Source organism: Thermobia domestica, chromosome 3 (genome assembly GCF_964235325.1).
Source record: "Thermobia domestica chromosome 3, izTheDome1.hap1.1, whole genome shotgun sequence".
Classification (NCBI taxonomy): domain Eukaryota; kingdom Metazoa; phylum Arthropoda; class Insecta; order Zygentoma; family Lepismatidae; genus Thermobia; species Thermobia domestica.
The window spans coordinates 94,853,098-94,870,575 of record NC_137456.1 but is presented as its reverse complement, the minus strand read 5'-3'; the positions used below and the strand labels follow the sequence as shown (position 1 = coordinate 94,870,575).

The window sequence follows — 17,478 nt, the reverse complement described above, 5'->3', positions numbered from 1 at the left end:
GCAGAAAGAGATTCATAGAGGGCTACCAATAGAGACGTAAAACAGTTTCTCATAAACTTCTTTGGAGACGAAGTGACGTTCTGAACTCCTAAAGAAGAAGAAAGAAAGAAAAGAAAAAAAAAGCGCTGTTTTTCCTTTCACAAATTTCTACAGAAGATAGACGACCGTTTTCGCTCCACAGATGTTATCAGAGATTGGGCCAAACAATTGAGAGATGTTCTCTAGAAGGTTGACTTCAAGTTGCAAGATAGGTTTCGTGATTCTGATTACCTTCAAAGAGCATGGAGTGAGATACAAATGCCAACATCTGTTCATATGTTTCTGTCCACGTTGTTAAATTGTAACGCTATAGATATTGATACTAATGACATTGAGACATCAGTGGAAATTAAGTATGATGATCCTTCAAGTGATGCAATGAATGAGACAAAGAAACTTCGCATGGTTGCATCTTTCAAATGATGTGTTGAAATATTGGGAGGAAGAAAACACCACTCCATTTAATGAATGGTCTAGCTGTTTATGAAACTTGCAAGAGAAGCATTGTTATTAAATCTTTGAACCATCTTAGTATGCTATGATGGGGTTTATGGACACCATAAGGATTTAGCTAACCTCATCGTCGACAAGCAATGATAAAGTTCCTCTGCCTAGTCAATTCGACCCGAAAAAGTACATTGTTGGTGCCGTGGATAACTTTGATCATGATGAAGCGTCTTTGGTATAGGAGGAACAGTATCTATATTATATCAAGATAAACCAGAACATCAACATACAAAACCAAAGTTCTCTGAAACAAATGTAAAGCATGAAATTATCCTCCTGAAAACAGACTTGCTATGCCAGAAAGTGCAAGATTTTATGAAACCTATAAGAAAAAATCTACCAGAAGGTTATACAGTATCAAAAGTGTTGGAAAAAATGAACGTCTTAGAGTATGAGAAGATCAGAAATAAAAATCTGGCATTGTTTGACAGCAAGTTGGATTTGTCTAAGTTACATACACTGCAAGTTAGCTGTCTACCAGCTAGGTAAACGATGCCATCCTGGTCTTCGTTCAACTCTGTCATAGCAGACGATTGTCTATCATCGTCGAGCAGATTGATAGATACATCCCTTTAACTCCATACCCTATAACGGAATATTCCACGACATACACAGCTCTGACAAATTTTGTGAACGTCCTCAGAAGAGAAACAACTTGTTGTGGCGTGTAACGAAGGAGTATACCGTATTGCAAAAGAAATTCAACTAATCAAAGCAGATGAATATAAGGACATTGATTTAATCATGGGGTCCTTCCATGTTACAAAGATCGTTCTTCACTGCCTTGGCAAATACCTGAGAAGAAGTGGGGCAAAAACATTCTCGTACAGAATTCGGTATTTAGAGTGTCTGTAACAGAGTCGGTCTTAAATAGATCGAATTATGCGCGATGATTGAAAGGTATGCTTATGTTAGCTGAAGCATTGATTAGGATGCAGTTCACTGAGCTTTTTAAACAATACGGAATTGAAAAGTACTCTGATAAGAAACACTATAACAACTCAAGCTGCTGCTATTAAGTGTAATCCAGTGTGTTTCTTGTCAACAATCGAGTGCAATACATGCAACCTTGATAAGCAATTTTCACTTGTAGAATCGTATTTAGCCCAGGTATTGAAGAAAGACAGTTCGTCCAAGACATGGATGATTGCGATGTTGGATTTATCATCATGGAAAAAAGAAAGCCATCGATGAACTACCAACTGGTAAGGCATTACGGGGACATTTACTGACATCTTTTTATTACACTGTGTTTCAAATTACTTGTCTTGACAACATAACACAAGAACCAGATCCCACAGAGTCCTGATTCGAATACTGTCATAAACTTATTTGTGCATTATTTTTGGTGTACCCGGCTCAGACAATTTAATCCTTTTTATTTTAGAAGTCTGCTACCTTTAAACAAATAGTGTAAATAATCGTTGTACGTTCTCGCAACGGATGTATATCAGCAGCGAGCAAACGAAGCAGCCAGTGGCCTTGGCAATCAGTGACAGCCAATCACAGTCGTACTTGTGCTTACGTCACTATGGTAGGTGGGACTCACGTGAGCAGCGAGAAAAAAAGAAACCGCATAAAGCAGTCATCATTCAGCGCCAAAAAACTTAATACAACGAAACTCACCTTCTCATCGCTACTAAAACAACGCACATAAAATGTAGTATTAAACGCATCCGTTTGTATTTTTTCAATGTAAAAACATCAACATTTTTCGTTGTCATAATCTTACCTTTATTTATAAAAACATGTAAATATAATGGTTAATATTAAATATGATCTCCAATTTGTGCGTATCATTAACGTTATTCTGACCCGGATACTCTCGCCTCATGGTTGTGCATGGTGCAAAATATATATTAATACTAACAAATTATTATTATAAGTTATTTTTCAAATTAAATAATACTAAAATTTTATCCTATTTGTAAATTTAAAATTATTTAAATTTTCACCTATATATAATTAACAATAAAAAAAGCTATACTTAATAATAACTTATTTCATCATTAACGCTCAAATAAAAAATTCAATTAATAACTATCTATTATAATATTTGCCCTACTTAAATTAGCATCTTATAAAATAAACATCACAATACGACATTCTTCGCGACTGCATTGTACCTACGCCATATATAATATCCGAACTTGATGTTGGTGCTATCATGTAACTGTCTGAAGTGTGCTAAAAGATACAGTATCTGTTAGAAAGCGATAATCACATGTTGCGTAAACAGCAAGTGCAACAGTGTACAACCTCAGGAGTGTAAGAACCCTTTTTAGAAATTACTTATTTGTTAAACATTTTAACAAAAGAGACACTGACCAAAGCTTAAAACTTTATTTTAAATTATAATTTGTAACTGTTTCGGATATCTAGCATATCCTTCTTCAGACACGATCGAAATTAATGAAAATACAGACATATATATAAATGTTGTTATAACAGAGTTTAAATTCTTTAACCGTCGTATATATAGCCATTGTTATAAAAAATTTAAATTCTTTTAACAGTCATATATAGAGTCATTGTTGTACTTTTTTATTTTTATTTATTTATTTATTTTTCTTATTTACCGAGTCCTTCAGCCAATCCTATAAGTCTTCGTGTTCACTTTCCAATTCATCACTTCCTTCATTTTTGGTTCTTATAAGGGCCTTTTATTTTTATTTTTTTATTGTTTTTAATTTTTATTTATTTATTTATTTATTTATTTTTTTATTTTATTTTTTTTTCTCTAGGTTATTCAAACTTCCTTGCCATGATTCATTAATTGGTAAGCCCCCTGTCCAGTTCATCAGTTTATCTCTTCCTACCTTCTTTATCCAATCCGCTTCTTTCCACTTCCTTATTATCATTCTTTTCTCCATCTCCAATACTTCCGTCTTATCCCAATTAATTGCGTGATTCGTCTCCTTAACATGTTTGTATATGGCATTGGTATCTTTTTTCTTCCTAACATCATCTTCATGTTGTTTTATCCTTTCTTTCATTCTCTTTCCTGTCTCTCCTATATATGACATATCGCAGTCCTCACACCGTACCCTGTAAATGACCCCTTCTTCCTCTTCATTAATCTTTTTAGTTCCTTTTCTATTCTTCTTCTTGATTGATCTTAATAAAGTTTCTCCACTCTTTCTATAAGTTCTGACCCCTCCTTTCTTCAATAAATTCTTCAGTTTCTCCGTTTCTTCTCCCATACTTTCTATGCCATGCCATTTTCCACTCTCATCCTCTTCATTCTTCTTTCTCCCTCTCTTCCTCTTCCTGCGTTCTTCTTCCTTCTCTAACACTTTCTTGCTGTAACCGTTCTTCTCTAACTGTCTGTAGAATTTCTGTATGCTCTCCTTCCTTCCTTCCTCTTCGTCCTCCATCATTTCTATTCTTCTTATCATATTTGTTATGAAATTTCTCTTTGTACTCCTATCCACGTCGCTCCTCTCATGGCAGTACACTCCCGCTGAGCACTCTTTCTGACTATCCGAAACAGTTACAAATTATAATTTAAAATAAAGTTTTAAGCTTTGGTCAGTCTCTCTTTTGTTAAAACAATTAATCCAAAGCCATGAATAGTCTTACTATTGTTAAACATATATGTTTATGATACTTCTATAACATAAAAAGACTTGTTTTTGAAAAATCCTATGATTATAACTTTGGAAAATAACATACTTCCATTTTTGAAATATTTTGCTTTCATTTATTGCACATACAGGGTGCGGCAGCTATTTGAGAACAAAATAACATCCGCGAAAAAAAGGAGCAGAGACGGAGATAGAGCATTTAATGACCACTGAAGGTTATGTACACGTGAAGACAGACCCAATGCTGGATATCATTCAATTAAACCGCTATCTGCCGCAATAACAGCCTCTAAATTGTGTCGAAACCGTCAGCAACATGAATGACGTGGGTCCTGGGAATCTTTGTCATGGCATCCACAATGACTGCTCTGAGAGCCGCAACGGTGTTGTATGGGTGCTTATCGGAGGCCCTCTCAACGATGCCCCAGACGTAAAAGTCCAAATTGTTGACATCAAGGAAGCTGGGGGGCTACGTGTTTGGGGTGACATTGTCGTGAAAATTCGTGGCCAACCATTCTTGGTTTGAACGGGCCGTATGGGCGGGAGCGGAGTCCTGCTGATACATATATGGCGTGCCACGTGCCTTAGCAGTAATCCAGGGCTACACAGCAGTCTTCAACAGATCGGTGTAAGCAACGGCGTTGACTCTAACACTTTGACTAACAAACGTGGAGGCATCACGTCGCCCTCACTGCCCCAGACGCCCAGAACCATCACGGAGGCGGAGAACTTGGTCGGAACCTTCTCAGTTGTTTTACAAAGCCACCGGTCATTTCTGCGGTTCACCTTCTGGTCTTTGACGAAGATTTTCTCATCCGAGAAGAGCCAGAGCATTTCTGGCAACTCCGGATGTTTTAGCTTGTTCAAAAGGCGCCTGACGCGGGTCACTCTATTCTCCTTGGTTCTCGCGGGCAAGAACTGGTCTCTCCGGATCACGTACGACTTGTAACGGACGTCTTTGTGCACCACACGTCAAATGGTGGCCTCGTCCACCTGCTTCTCCCATGCGAGTGTCCTCATGGACTTCCCTGGGTCCACTTCGACAACGGCTTGAACGGAAGCGATGAATTCTGGCGTCTTGGTCCTGTCCGAGCTCTGACAATGTCGTTTCCTGTGGGAAATGGTTTCTACATCACCACTGGCGGCCTCTAGTTCTCTCCGAACTTTGAAGAGGAATGACCGGGCGACTTTCAGGAAAGCAGCGATGTTGGAATCGGCGTGTCCTGCAACCAAGGAGACGATGACTGCATACCTGCTCATTTCCTAGGTTAGCGTAGGTTTTGCCATGTTTACCTGCAACAAAAAGGGGTGTGTTACAATGACATACAGGATACTGTGTCACTTATACTACGTGTTTTCAAATAGCTGCCGCAGCCTGTATATTTGGTTGATATTGATGATACTGTTGCCATTTTGAAAACACCAGAATGTTTTCTTTTTAAATGTTATTTTTTATTCCGTTTTATTTATTTTGTGTTTAAAGCATATACTTCGATGCCATACAAGACTACATCATGCTTCAAATGTCAAAACAATTACCTGAACGTTATATTGGTCGCCATTTTGAAATGAGGCCTATTACAAAAAAAAAAAAAAAAAAAAAAATGCCACAGTGACAAGTGAACATCCTGGTCTTTTACCATCAGGGGACCTACTAGAATCGTTTCACAGTGACTGTTGCCGTACACATCGAAATGCATACAGCTTCATAGGCAGCTAACCAACTAATTTTGGTACGGAAGATTTTGAAATATTGCCATGTATTCCAACTTAAAACGTACGTAAACAACTAGGAAAATTTTATGGACATCAATATTTGGAAGTTTATTTCCCATTCTCTTTACCAGTTCGAGTTTCTTTGTCTCGTGGAACGGAACATTGTCAATATCTTATCGATGGTAACTATTTAGAAAGTAGTCTCAAGATATCTTCTTTTGAGATTTAAGCAGCCATCATATCATTTCGTACACATTTTGTAGATGCGAAACCGTGCCTCTGGGCCACAATGGCTCAGTGGTAGAGCGACCATCTCTAGTGCGTGGGGTTCCGGCTCAATCCCAGCTACCGCTAAGTGAGCTTTGTTGGGAACAGATACTATGTGCGTGAGTTTTCTTGTGGTTCTTCCTCTTCTTTTATTCCACCATTTCGTTCATTATTATTATCACCATCTTCCTGACGCTCGAAGCGTAATCGTAGAAGGTTAAACTCAATAATAAATAAATAAACTTGTCCCTCGTGTTGTACATGCTTCGATTTTTTAAAAAAATAATAATAAAATAAGAATAAAAAAAAAACTTGAAAGTATGTAAATTAAGTGTACATTAGTCAGTGTTACAATTTCTGTTCTGTGGTATTTCTAAAACAGCTTATCCTAAGTTATTCATATTTTTGTGTAGGTAAAGAAAAAGTATTCCTTGAAATTGCGAAAACTTTGAACTGCAAGATATGGGCTAGTGCTCAGAAGCGAAGGATTTTCAAGTGCCTTGAAAATAGAGAACTTGTGCAGCGTGTAACCTCACAACCATGTGAAGCTCAAGTGCATGTGCTTTCAATGCAAGATTTAGGCATGAAGGTAAGTGTAGGAGATATATATGAAGGTAATCGAATATTATTTGTTATCGATTTCAAATTTCAGTCCAGTTTTCTGTATTTCTAGAATAAATAAGTAAATATGTTATGCTTATAACTGTACAGAGGTTGTTTAGCCTACGTTTGGCCGATTTCGTTCCTTCCTCCTCCCGGGCAGAATGGACTCACCCGACCTGGCTCGTGGTGTCCTGCAGTGTTGGGCAGTGGCTTCTTGGGAACGGAGTTGTTTTTCCGCGCGGACGACAATAACACACAAAACAGGACCATTGTTGTGAGTGTTGTGTTAAATTTGTTTCCAAGTGGGTGGGTTTCCGCTCTGTGACCAAAATGTCGCCCAAACTAAGCCGGTTTTGGGAAGGCTATGTTGCGGCTCTTTATGACTCCCACTTTAGTGTTTCTGTCATTAGAAAACAGTGCAAGAAGAATGGTTGCAACATCAGTTTAAGTGGAATAAAAACTGTTATTAAAAAGTACAAGGGCAACGAAGCTCCACCATTTGGATCACCAACGAAGTTGCCTAGGGAGCGGGAATGCACCAAGGCCACTTCCACCATGCAGAGGAAACGGCGCAAAATGGCAATGCAAGAAAATCCGCCAACACAAAGGTGTATGGCCCAATCGTCTTGACGTGTCTTTGGGGACTGTGAGCCGGACGTTACACCATCAACTCAAGCTGGAAAAAAGTCATGAAAGCTCGCGGCCATCTTCTCACGGATGCCCACCAAAAGGAACGAAAGTGTAACTCCGGGAAGCTGTACAAACGGCATCTGGCAAAACAAAGGTGGATGTACATCGTAACGCTCGATGAAGCATGGATTTACCTTTCCGACTGCGTCAAACCGAGAGTCATCATGTACCGAGATAAAGGCGCCAAGAACTTCAAAAGGTGGATCCGTGTCTGTAAAGAATCCTTCCCAAAAGGGTTCATGTTCGTTACTGGCTACTGTTACCGAGGTAAACTGAAGATTCGTAGGGTGGCGAAGAACTGCAAAATAAATTCGCAGTATTTTCAGGAGTAGATCATGCGGCCGTTCTACGAGCATGAGATTTTAACAATGTACGGGAATGACGCCAATCTGGTGCGCATTCACATGGACAAGGTCTCATCACATACCTCACGATCGTCCCTCGCATTCTACAGTGAGATGGAGGAGGCAAGTGGTATACAAGTGATACCTTTCAATGAGATACCTGTTAAATCTCCAGATGCAAGTCCTATGGACTATTGTGGATTTGGATTGCTGAAGCGGGCTTTGAGAAAACGGCGTGTGACAAATGAGGAAGGAGTTTGGAAAGCTGTGCAAAGGGAATGGGACAAGATTTTCCTCCCAGTTCTTTAGAGAAGCCTATTACAGTGGAAATTACGCTGTCGGGCTATTGTTAGGAACCAAGGGATACACATCGAGCACTTACGAGCACTGGCGCCATGGATTCTTCTAAATTTTTAGGTAAGTCGAAATTGGCCAAATGTAGACTGGACAACCTCTGTAATTATCAGAGGTTAGAGAAGTCAGTCACAGAATTCAAGACTTATCAGATACTTAGAATACAAATTTATTGTTTTTCATATTATTTATTACATATAAAGTACATGAATTGACATATTATTTTTTATATATAAAACTATATGAACTGACATAAAATAAAGGGGTACTTCCGGTTGACGTGGAAAGTTGAAATTTGGCATAATTGTAGCTTTCTAGTACTAACCCACAGGAAAATTGCCAAAAGTGAATATATATATGTATATTTTTAATTTTTAGGGGTTCTAAAAGGGAGATGATGAAATTCTCCATGTTATTTAAATAGGCCTTTTTTGGACTTATAATATCATATTTTAGGTACTTGGAATTGGAATAAAAACTTGAAATTCGGTATGCTTGTACGTTTTCGTTAGCGTTACCTAAGTAAATTACCAAAAATAAAAAAATTCCAACCATAGAGTGGTTTTATAGGGAACTTAAAAATCTGTCCCATGTTATCTATATGGGACATCATCTACCCATCCACCCCAAATGTTTAGGCACTTCCGGCAGGATTAGAATGATGGAATTTGGCATGATTATAGCTTTCCGGGACTAAGCCATAGGAAAATTGCCAATCTTTTAGATAGTTGAAATACAGAAAGAAACTTGAAATTTGGTAGAATTGTGGGGTTAAGAGGTACGAGGCCGTAGGCCGAGCAAAGGCGGGGATGTGGGGACGGAGCCCCAGCTAGCCAAAGGTAGTCTAATTATAAATAATGTGGGTTCTTTTCATATATTTATTTTGAGTAGACTTAATATGCTGCTGTAAAAATGTTAACCAGAAGTGGAAACTTGCTTGTAAATAAGAACAGTTCAAGTTTTTATCTAACACTGAGGTTATAAAGTATATGATCTATTACTAACGTGAGCTCCAAACCATATCCGGGGCTTGAATCCGGTGCAGTTGATGGATGCATAGACCATCATGCAAATTGAACGATCACAGTGAAGGCCGTTCCCCACCACACTTTTGTTTGCAAGAGAGCTAGATTACAGAACAACGCCACCGGCCCTGGCTGTAGGTAAAAGCAGCCCTGATGGAAGGCTTTTATGTATCTTGTATCATAAAATTTTGAATTTATCTAAAGCTTTTCAAATATCGTAGCATTAAGAAAAGAAAATGTTTACTTTTGTGTTGCAGAGCTTAAAGGAATATTTAGAGAAATTCAAGACAACTTTCACAAACATTTTGGCAATGAGGGCTACGGGTTGGGAATTACAGCCTGGAAGAGATCTCCAAAACATCAAACCTCTTGAAAGTGGAAATGTCAAAATATATGGTGAGTAATAATGATAATTACTGTAGTTAATTTTGTCTATACAGGGAGGAGAAATAATAATTAAAAAAGAAGTAAAAAAAAAAAAAAAAAAAAAAATACTCAAGGGTCATGTTGTGGAATACTCGCTCTAGAAATCTCCAACTTACATTAAACTCATTCCTCGGCGTCAAACTCGTACAGATTTCGATTTAACGGTAAGCACCAGACAAAATCTCGAGCGGCATATGATTCAGTTTGTAAATCCTGATTTTAAACTAAAAATGTTAGATGTTGAAATTAATGTTGAATAAAGTGTGTGTGTTTACAGTGTAGATATTTTATGCTTCAGATTGGATAGTGTGCTTAATTAAGAGTACAGTGCTGTATTATTTCTTTTTCTTTCTTCATGTAATTGTGGATGTTAGCCACTGCAGATTTAGTATCAGAACAGACAATCAGCAACATAAAACCTCTATTATCCCTCTTTTTTATCCATTAAAATGAGAGATGAGTGTATTATTGACTGTGGATATAATTAACATTCAAATAAACTATTGGCCAACAAAGCTTATTGATTTAATAAACAATGGTACGGTGTATGGATTGATTATATGTATGTGTGCACTGAATTCTCACTATTTGAAGTACTATCATATAGCATGCAGGTAAGAATACATCACATACATATGGCGCAACGTGTATTGTATTGTTTGTGGAACCTCAGCACTATTGCTGACCGCCGTTCAGTCCAGTTTAATTTGTGTAAAGTGAAATGTGGTTACATTTAACCGAGTACATCAACTCGCAAATAGAATCTAATAGCAATGAGAAGCACTCATTCTCCACAAAGAACTGCTTCATGAAAAAATATAGTGTGAGATAACGCAGTGTATCGTCTTTACACGCTGGACCGCACGGGTCATTTTTAGGACAGCTATCAATATGAATTCGTGTGTGACGATATTTGAAACTTTTACTCACGAGTAAACAGTTTCAATCAAATGAGTCTAGATTTGAACGTCTGAAACAGTTTGGCTCGCAATCATAAAGCACTTTTAGATGAACAAGCACCTGCAAAGATGTGTAAACTCCATCACCAAGATTTGAAAGTTTTGAGGATTATCACAAATGAAAATATTGCCCTTCAGACAACGTAAAACCTCGCTCAGGAATTCTATCATTCTACGTACAGATTTCTGTAATTCCTGAGTTTTCTTTAAACTTCCAAGATTTCGACTCTTCCCTGGATTCTTCGTCGCGGAGAACAAAAACAGGAAGAAAAACAATAGAAACATCAAGAAATAAAAGTGAAACTGACTTACCAAGGGAAGAGCTGTGTTGTACGGAAACACGTTGTCAAGTACGTCAGTTACGCTACGCAGTTGCACTATGCATGATAAATTTCGTCTTGATATTTGGACGTTCTTCGTTTTCTCCTTTGGAATTCATTTGTTATTAACTGTATTTTAATGGTTACCAATATGTTGATGGTCTTGTGAACAGTTAAAGAGAGTTTTTTTTTTTTTTTTTTTTTCTTAAATAACAGAGAGTGAATTTACCTCTAATTCTTGAGTGATCTCAATTCCAAGCAGTATTGATAGTTCTTAAACTTCAAATGCAACACACAAGCACACACACGTACACAAAACATGTTTCATGAAAATAAAAATAAATTATAGAAATTGTTGTTAATTTGTTAGATCTGAGTTTAGCGCCGCTTTGTTTCATAAATACGTGGTTCATAACAATCTGATAATATAAGATAACTCATTTATCCTGAAAAAACTCACAAGAAGTAGTTTACTCTTGGGGTGAGATTTTCTGGACGATTTTCTTAAATAGGAACAGACGATACATAATTATTTCATTAATAACACTATAATGCGGGTTAATGGTAGCGCAGTCTACTGGTTAATAGCACTATGTAGTGCAGTCTGTTTAATTAATATTCTTACTTTTATGAATTATTGAAACAAAGTTGAAATAAGGAAAATAAATAAATAAGAAACAAACAGAATTTATTCTTCTTAATAGTTTAAAGTTATGTATATTTTGTACTTTAAAACATATATTTCAGAATAAACTACAATTTATGACATTTGCATTAAATGAAAGTAAATATTACACAAAATTTCTTTGTGTGGTAGTGTACATTAAAATATCTTGTTTCTGTTTGTTTACTTGCATCAACGCAAAAGGAAGCATCTGTCTTTCATGGGCGAAGGGGGAAAAAGAAAAAGAGGAAAAAAGAAAGTAGCATCCTGAACCCACATGTGTAAGTCATTCATCACAGTGTAAAGGGGACCAAAACTATGGCAACGTCGTTGGACGCACATTAAGTTACGGTGTCACTAGTAAGAGGATATGACCTTTCGGAAGTTACGAACACCACCCACTGAGGCCATCTTGTTGTTACTGCCACTTATATATATATATATATATATATATATATATATATATATATATATATATATATATATATATATATATATATATATCGAACTTTGTGGTGAAACCAAGCGCTTTGTGCTGTCGTTCAGTCAGTTCTGTTTACTTTAAAGCAGGAATTCCGCTACGGTTAGCTTCGGCTGTTTCTTATGGCTTGGTCAAGATCCTCTTTGGAAAACAGTACTTCCGTCAAGAGTGGCCACTGCTTATTTCACAAACAAAGTAAAGTATTTCACTCCCCTTGGTAGTTACAAATGTTTAAAACGTAATGTTTTTTTTTTCTTCTTTTATATGATGATTTCGTTTCTTCAAGTTAATATTAATTGTAAAGAAAACTTGTTTAAAAAATGCTACATATTTAGAGCTAATAGCGTGTTCACACACCATGATAATAGATCACTAGTGCCTTATGTATGTGTATGTTATTGTGTGCAGAAATTGCTGTTGCCCACGAGACAAAAGTACATTTTCGTGAAACTTTTCGAAAGGAAACAGTCTTTAAGTTTCACTTCGTGGATAGCAATAGCGAAAATAACGAAGTTTGCTTTCTAATGTCGAGATTGAAAGCGATTTCTTCTGCCATAATAGAGTCCCAATGATAAAGCATTTACCTCAGGTTCGTAAGGGCCATTGGTTCGACTGGGGCCGCGGTGGCTCAGTGGTAGAACGTTCACCTCTGGTGCTAGGGGTCCCGGATTCGATGCCATCCCCCACCAAGTGAACTTTGTGGTGGACAAACACCGTGTGCGTGGGGTTTCTCGGGGTTCTCCCCTTTCCTCCCACTTTCTTCATTCCACCATTTTCATTCATTACTCATCATCACCGTCTCCTTTAGCCTAACCAGCATAACCGTGGGACGTAAAACTCAAAGATTTCATTGGTTCGACTCATGTTATGTAAATTTGTATATCAGAAGGTTTTCTGAAAGTTCTTCCATTTCTTTCCACTTTTTTCATTCCACAAGTTCGTTAATCATCATTCGCTTTCTTCACTCGATCATCCATCTCCTTTAGGGCATAATCGTGGAGTGTTAAACTAAAGGTCTTATTTCATTTCACTGAAATAAACCAGTAATGCAATGTTTGCTGTATTTTCAAAATTACTCTTCACTGTTCGTATCTCAGTACAGATAGGACTTACTTGTAGGTAGTAGAACATAAATATTTTCATATTTAAATTCATTATAACAAGTAGTATGGCACTTGAAAACTACTCTGTATAAATTCTTTGGTTTTTCCTAATTTCCTCAAAAAATAATTTCAAGGAATGTTTCTCTTCTCAATTTGGAAGCGTTAAAGAAAACAAGATTACTTTCCAACAATCACTGAGTTGTGCCAATCGTCTTGCAAACAACTCCTGCAGGGCGCTAGTCGTTCGATTGAGTTAAAGCCACGTGAATAGGGTTGGACGTGTTTTTCTTTCTCGTTTGATTTGATCGAAAGAATTATTTCTTTCGCTTCTGTACTAAATGCAGGGTGTCTGCTGACTTTCATTTTCAAAATTCCAGTATATTCAGTGTAACTATCAGCAAAATTTCAGTACTACCTAATACAATCATTTTTAAAAGTACTTTAGGAATAATCATACTCTTGATTTAAGGTTTGTGGTTGTTTTACCATCAAAAGAATCTTTTATTTTTAATAAATTTAGTTAGCCTTGATTTTTTGAAATACAAATGATTTTTTAACATTTTATAAAGAGCCTTTCAACTCCCCTCACAGTCCTCTACTTCACTCATTCCTTTAAATGTCTAATTACAAAATGTATACAGCTCTTGCTTTGAAAAATTTACAGTCTCAATGAAAACAAAATTGTTTCTAAGACTATTAAAATAATTACCAAAAAAAAAAAAAAAAATGTTCACAAATTACCAGTTTCGTGATTATTCCAGTATGTGGATCAAAATTCCAGTATTTCCAGTATAATTCAAGTATTTCCAGTATCAGTAGACACCCTGTAAATGTTACAGATTTATAAAACTTCAGTTGAATGAAATAGATTTGAAATTGAATAATTAATATTCATAGAGCATTAGTCCAACATTACATCACAGGCAAATTAATAGTTATTAGTATTTCCAACATCCCACATTGAGAAGTGGCAAATTCTGTACGAGCAGTTCCATGTTGATTGACCGATTTGTATTTAGCCTAGGTCCTTATAGAATGAGATCTTCAGTTTAAAGTGGAACTGAACTACTGTAATGCGTTCGATATTTTGTTGTGGTGGATCTTTATTTCGTTCCTTTCAACCCTCTTCTCAATTTTCCGTATTATCGATGCCAATTGCATACATTGATGAAAATTGCAAAAAGTTAGTGATATAAATTGAAAAACACTATTTAGTGAGAGTAATATTGTATTCATTTCTAACCTTCCTTTTCTCCACATCTATTGGCATGTGACTCCTAACGAGCGACTTATATTTAACATAAAATACTGTATATGAGGAATACCCGCACATTTGAGAGTTGATACCAGAAAATATCCATAATGATCTCTTTAAGATTTGTTGGAGGTTTCTCAAACATCCTAAAGTAGGCGAGGAAATGATCAAAAGCGAGCCATCATTTTTAATTGCGAATAATGTATCGCGAAATTTTTCTTCTACTGTCTTCTTTATTTACATTTACTCAATCACGCTTGCATCCTATTTAATACAAGCGGCTACTTTTTTTCCCCTACATTATTATCTCTAGTATTTGTTATTTTTTAAACTTATTCATTTTTGTATCCACTTTCAGGGATTCCATATAGTGAACACTCAAGCTATCCTGAATTGAAGCGGTTTGTTCAGTTTTTGAGGCCGAAGGAAGTGATTCCAACAGTAGTGGGATGGAATCCAAAGAAGCAAAAGGCTATGGAGAAGCATTTGAAGAAAATAATGGAAGACAAAGAAATAGAGGACAGAAACATGCCAAGTACCAGTAAACAAAGAAAGATATCAGATTGGTTTGCACAATAGGAATGGATTGTTTTAGTGTGAAGATCAAAAGAAGTTTGAGCAAGAACGTTTTCAAGATTCATTCCAAATACATTCCTTCTGGCTAAATCGAATCTAAATGTAAGTAGGGGGGGGGGGGAAGTTAATTGTTCTGTCTGTATTGTATATGAATCAAAAACATTGCTGCGATAATAGTAAATACTGAAAATTATATGGCTAATATTGTAGTTCCAAAATTTTGACAATGAAATCAAAGCTTGACTTTGTCTTCAAAGACAACAGCTCCGTGGTAGCTGTAAAAATTGTGTAATGATCATTTTGTTTGTAAAATGATCACCGTGTTCCCCTTATATTTATTTGTTAAATTATTGAATAATGTCTCTTACATAATTGTTAATTTTTATTAATATCATGATTTTTCAATAATATTACAATTATGTTTGCATGTTATGTGCAATATGGGAGTACATTTTCTAGTCCTGCTTTCATTTAATAACAATAGAAAAAAAAACACACTAGTAATGTCATCTTACCAGTGTTTTATTACTTTAAAGTTCTCAGTTTGCTTGTTTTACGATTAGTATGTACATGTAGTTGCACTAGTGAAGGTAATGTTCCTTGATTCTAATGAACTAAGATACTTGGCTGTCCGGTACAGTCCCTTATCGGCTGGACCGAAGGAAAAGAAAGGTATGCTTTTGCTCTACAACTTCATTGAAATACCATTGCAAGACATTTTAATTATAGCATACCTTGGTACCTAGAGGACTTGTAGACTTCGATAATACTCATATTTTTACACTCCCTAAAAGTATCTAAATGGCGAAGACATTCCATATAATTCTGGTTGTACAGTATTATTGAATTTAAAAAATGATCAAATGAAAATACATTAACTTATATACGTATTTTTATAATAAAAAATAATTTAGTTTTTATAAAGTGAAAATAAAGTTCTTTAAGGGATAAAATTATTTGACTACCATGTAAAGTCTAGATTATTGTAAATACAAATGAGTTCGTTTATTTTAAGTATTATATTTTATGTTTGTGTGTGTGTGTGTGTAACAAACAACAACAACAACAAAAAAAAAAATGTAAAATGAAATTTAATATACGGCATGTCAAAGTTAAATAAACAAGTTTTATGATATTGTATGAATAAATTTATTATGGATACCGTTAGGCTTAGTTATTTACTTTGCATAACATTTTAGTTCAACAATACAGTTTGTGAATATTTTTCTAATTTCAAAATATTTTTAGAACCCATATCCTTCTTTCTTCCTATCTGTAGAGTAATTGGGAATCGAAAGAAAATTTCAACGTGGAAATATAATATTCATTGGTGACACAGAACTTAGGCTATGAGTATCATCATCATGTATATACTCTCATTGCTAGTAAGTTAATTGCTCTGTAAGTTGAGAAGTTCGCATTCAGTACTGTCTACCTCCAATTTCATCGTCTTGAGTAAGGTTTAGTTTTAATGCTGACCATCTCCTCCTCGCTTTTGATATGCCTCTGGTCATTTTCCTCAAAATACATTTTTTTTTTTCGTAAGTTCCAATCCAGTTATTCTTTCATTTTAAGTATCTTCAACATTCACTTAAACTTACCTTAGTCTACGTGTGTTCTTTAGTAATTGCCAAAATTTTCAATAGGAACTCCCATCGTCCTCAGCGGCGTTTTCTTAAAGCATGTACTGCAAGCTCTCCCCATCACATGGCGTTCATCGTTGTGATAGAAGTACTTTAAAAAAATCTTCTAGTAATAAAAATATATAAAAACACCTCGATATTATCAGTAAACAAAAGTTGCACTCGTAACGATTTTTGAACTCTCACAGAACCACTCTAAAATTTACTTCATATGACTCAAAGCTTTCTTGAATGGTGCAGATGTACCATACGATTGTCACATTGAGACTATAAACAATATTAATCTTCTACTAGTGAAACCGTGATGCATTCAATAGATTTTCTACTGCTCTTGGCTTGTAAATATCCACAGTACTATTCTATTCTATTATGTTTCATTTTCCACACGACACACTTTGTTGGCATACTTTCACTGATCATTTTACACAAATCAGTAATTGGAATTCTTAAACAATTATCTTGCTTTATAAAACTGTCTTATGGTTCTTTGACTGATTCATTATGAAACATTGTTCCGCAAAAACAGTTTAAATAGTGTATGATATACTGCTACATGCAGTACACGAAATATTCGAAATCAGAGTGGCGACAAACCTAGAAAATCGGAAAATGTCAGGGAGTTTCGATTTGCGAAGAATAGGATTTTAAAAACAAAACTGGAAATGTGTATATACATACATACATACATACATACATACATACATATATATATATATATATATATATATGTATTAATTGGCAACTTCAGACTTAAAAAACTATGTTTTCCAGTAACGAGTTATAACAAACTTGTTCTTCAGCTGCGCGCACATTATCTCTTGCTTTTCGCTTGTGCAATGGAATATCATGTTAGAGAATCATCTACAAAATGCAGTTGGATTAATATTCAATAGTAAATTCATTTTCCAACGTAATTCCA

General features: G+C 35.8%; 1 protein-coding gene across 5 annotated transcripts in view; it reads left to right on the top strand.

Annotated features, from left to right (window-relative positions):
- Positions 1-16,078, top strand: part of LOC145680620 (DNA cross-link repair 1A protein-like) — a 77,902-nt gene extending 61,824 nt beyond the window's left edge. For all 5 annotated transcript variants that reach the window (XM_081751302.1, XM_081751304.1, XM_081751305.1 and 2 more), the window contains exons 9-11: positions 6,530-6,705; positions 9,390-9,528; positions 14,699-16,078. In XM_081751302.1, the coding sequence (XP_081607428.1) occupies positions 6,530-6,705; positions 9,390-9,528; positions 14,699-14,919 (536 nt within the window). In that variant the 3' untranslated portion in view covers positions 14,920-16,078. The remainder of the gene's footprint in view (positions 1-6,529; positions 6,706-9,389; positions 9,529-14,698) is intronic.
- The last annotated feature ends 1,400 nt before the right edge of the window (positions 16,079-17,478 follow it).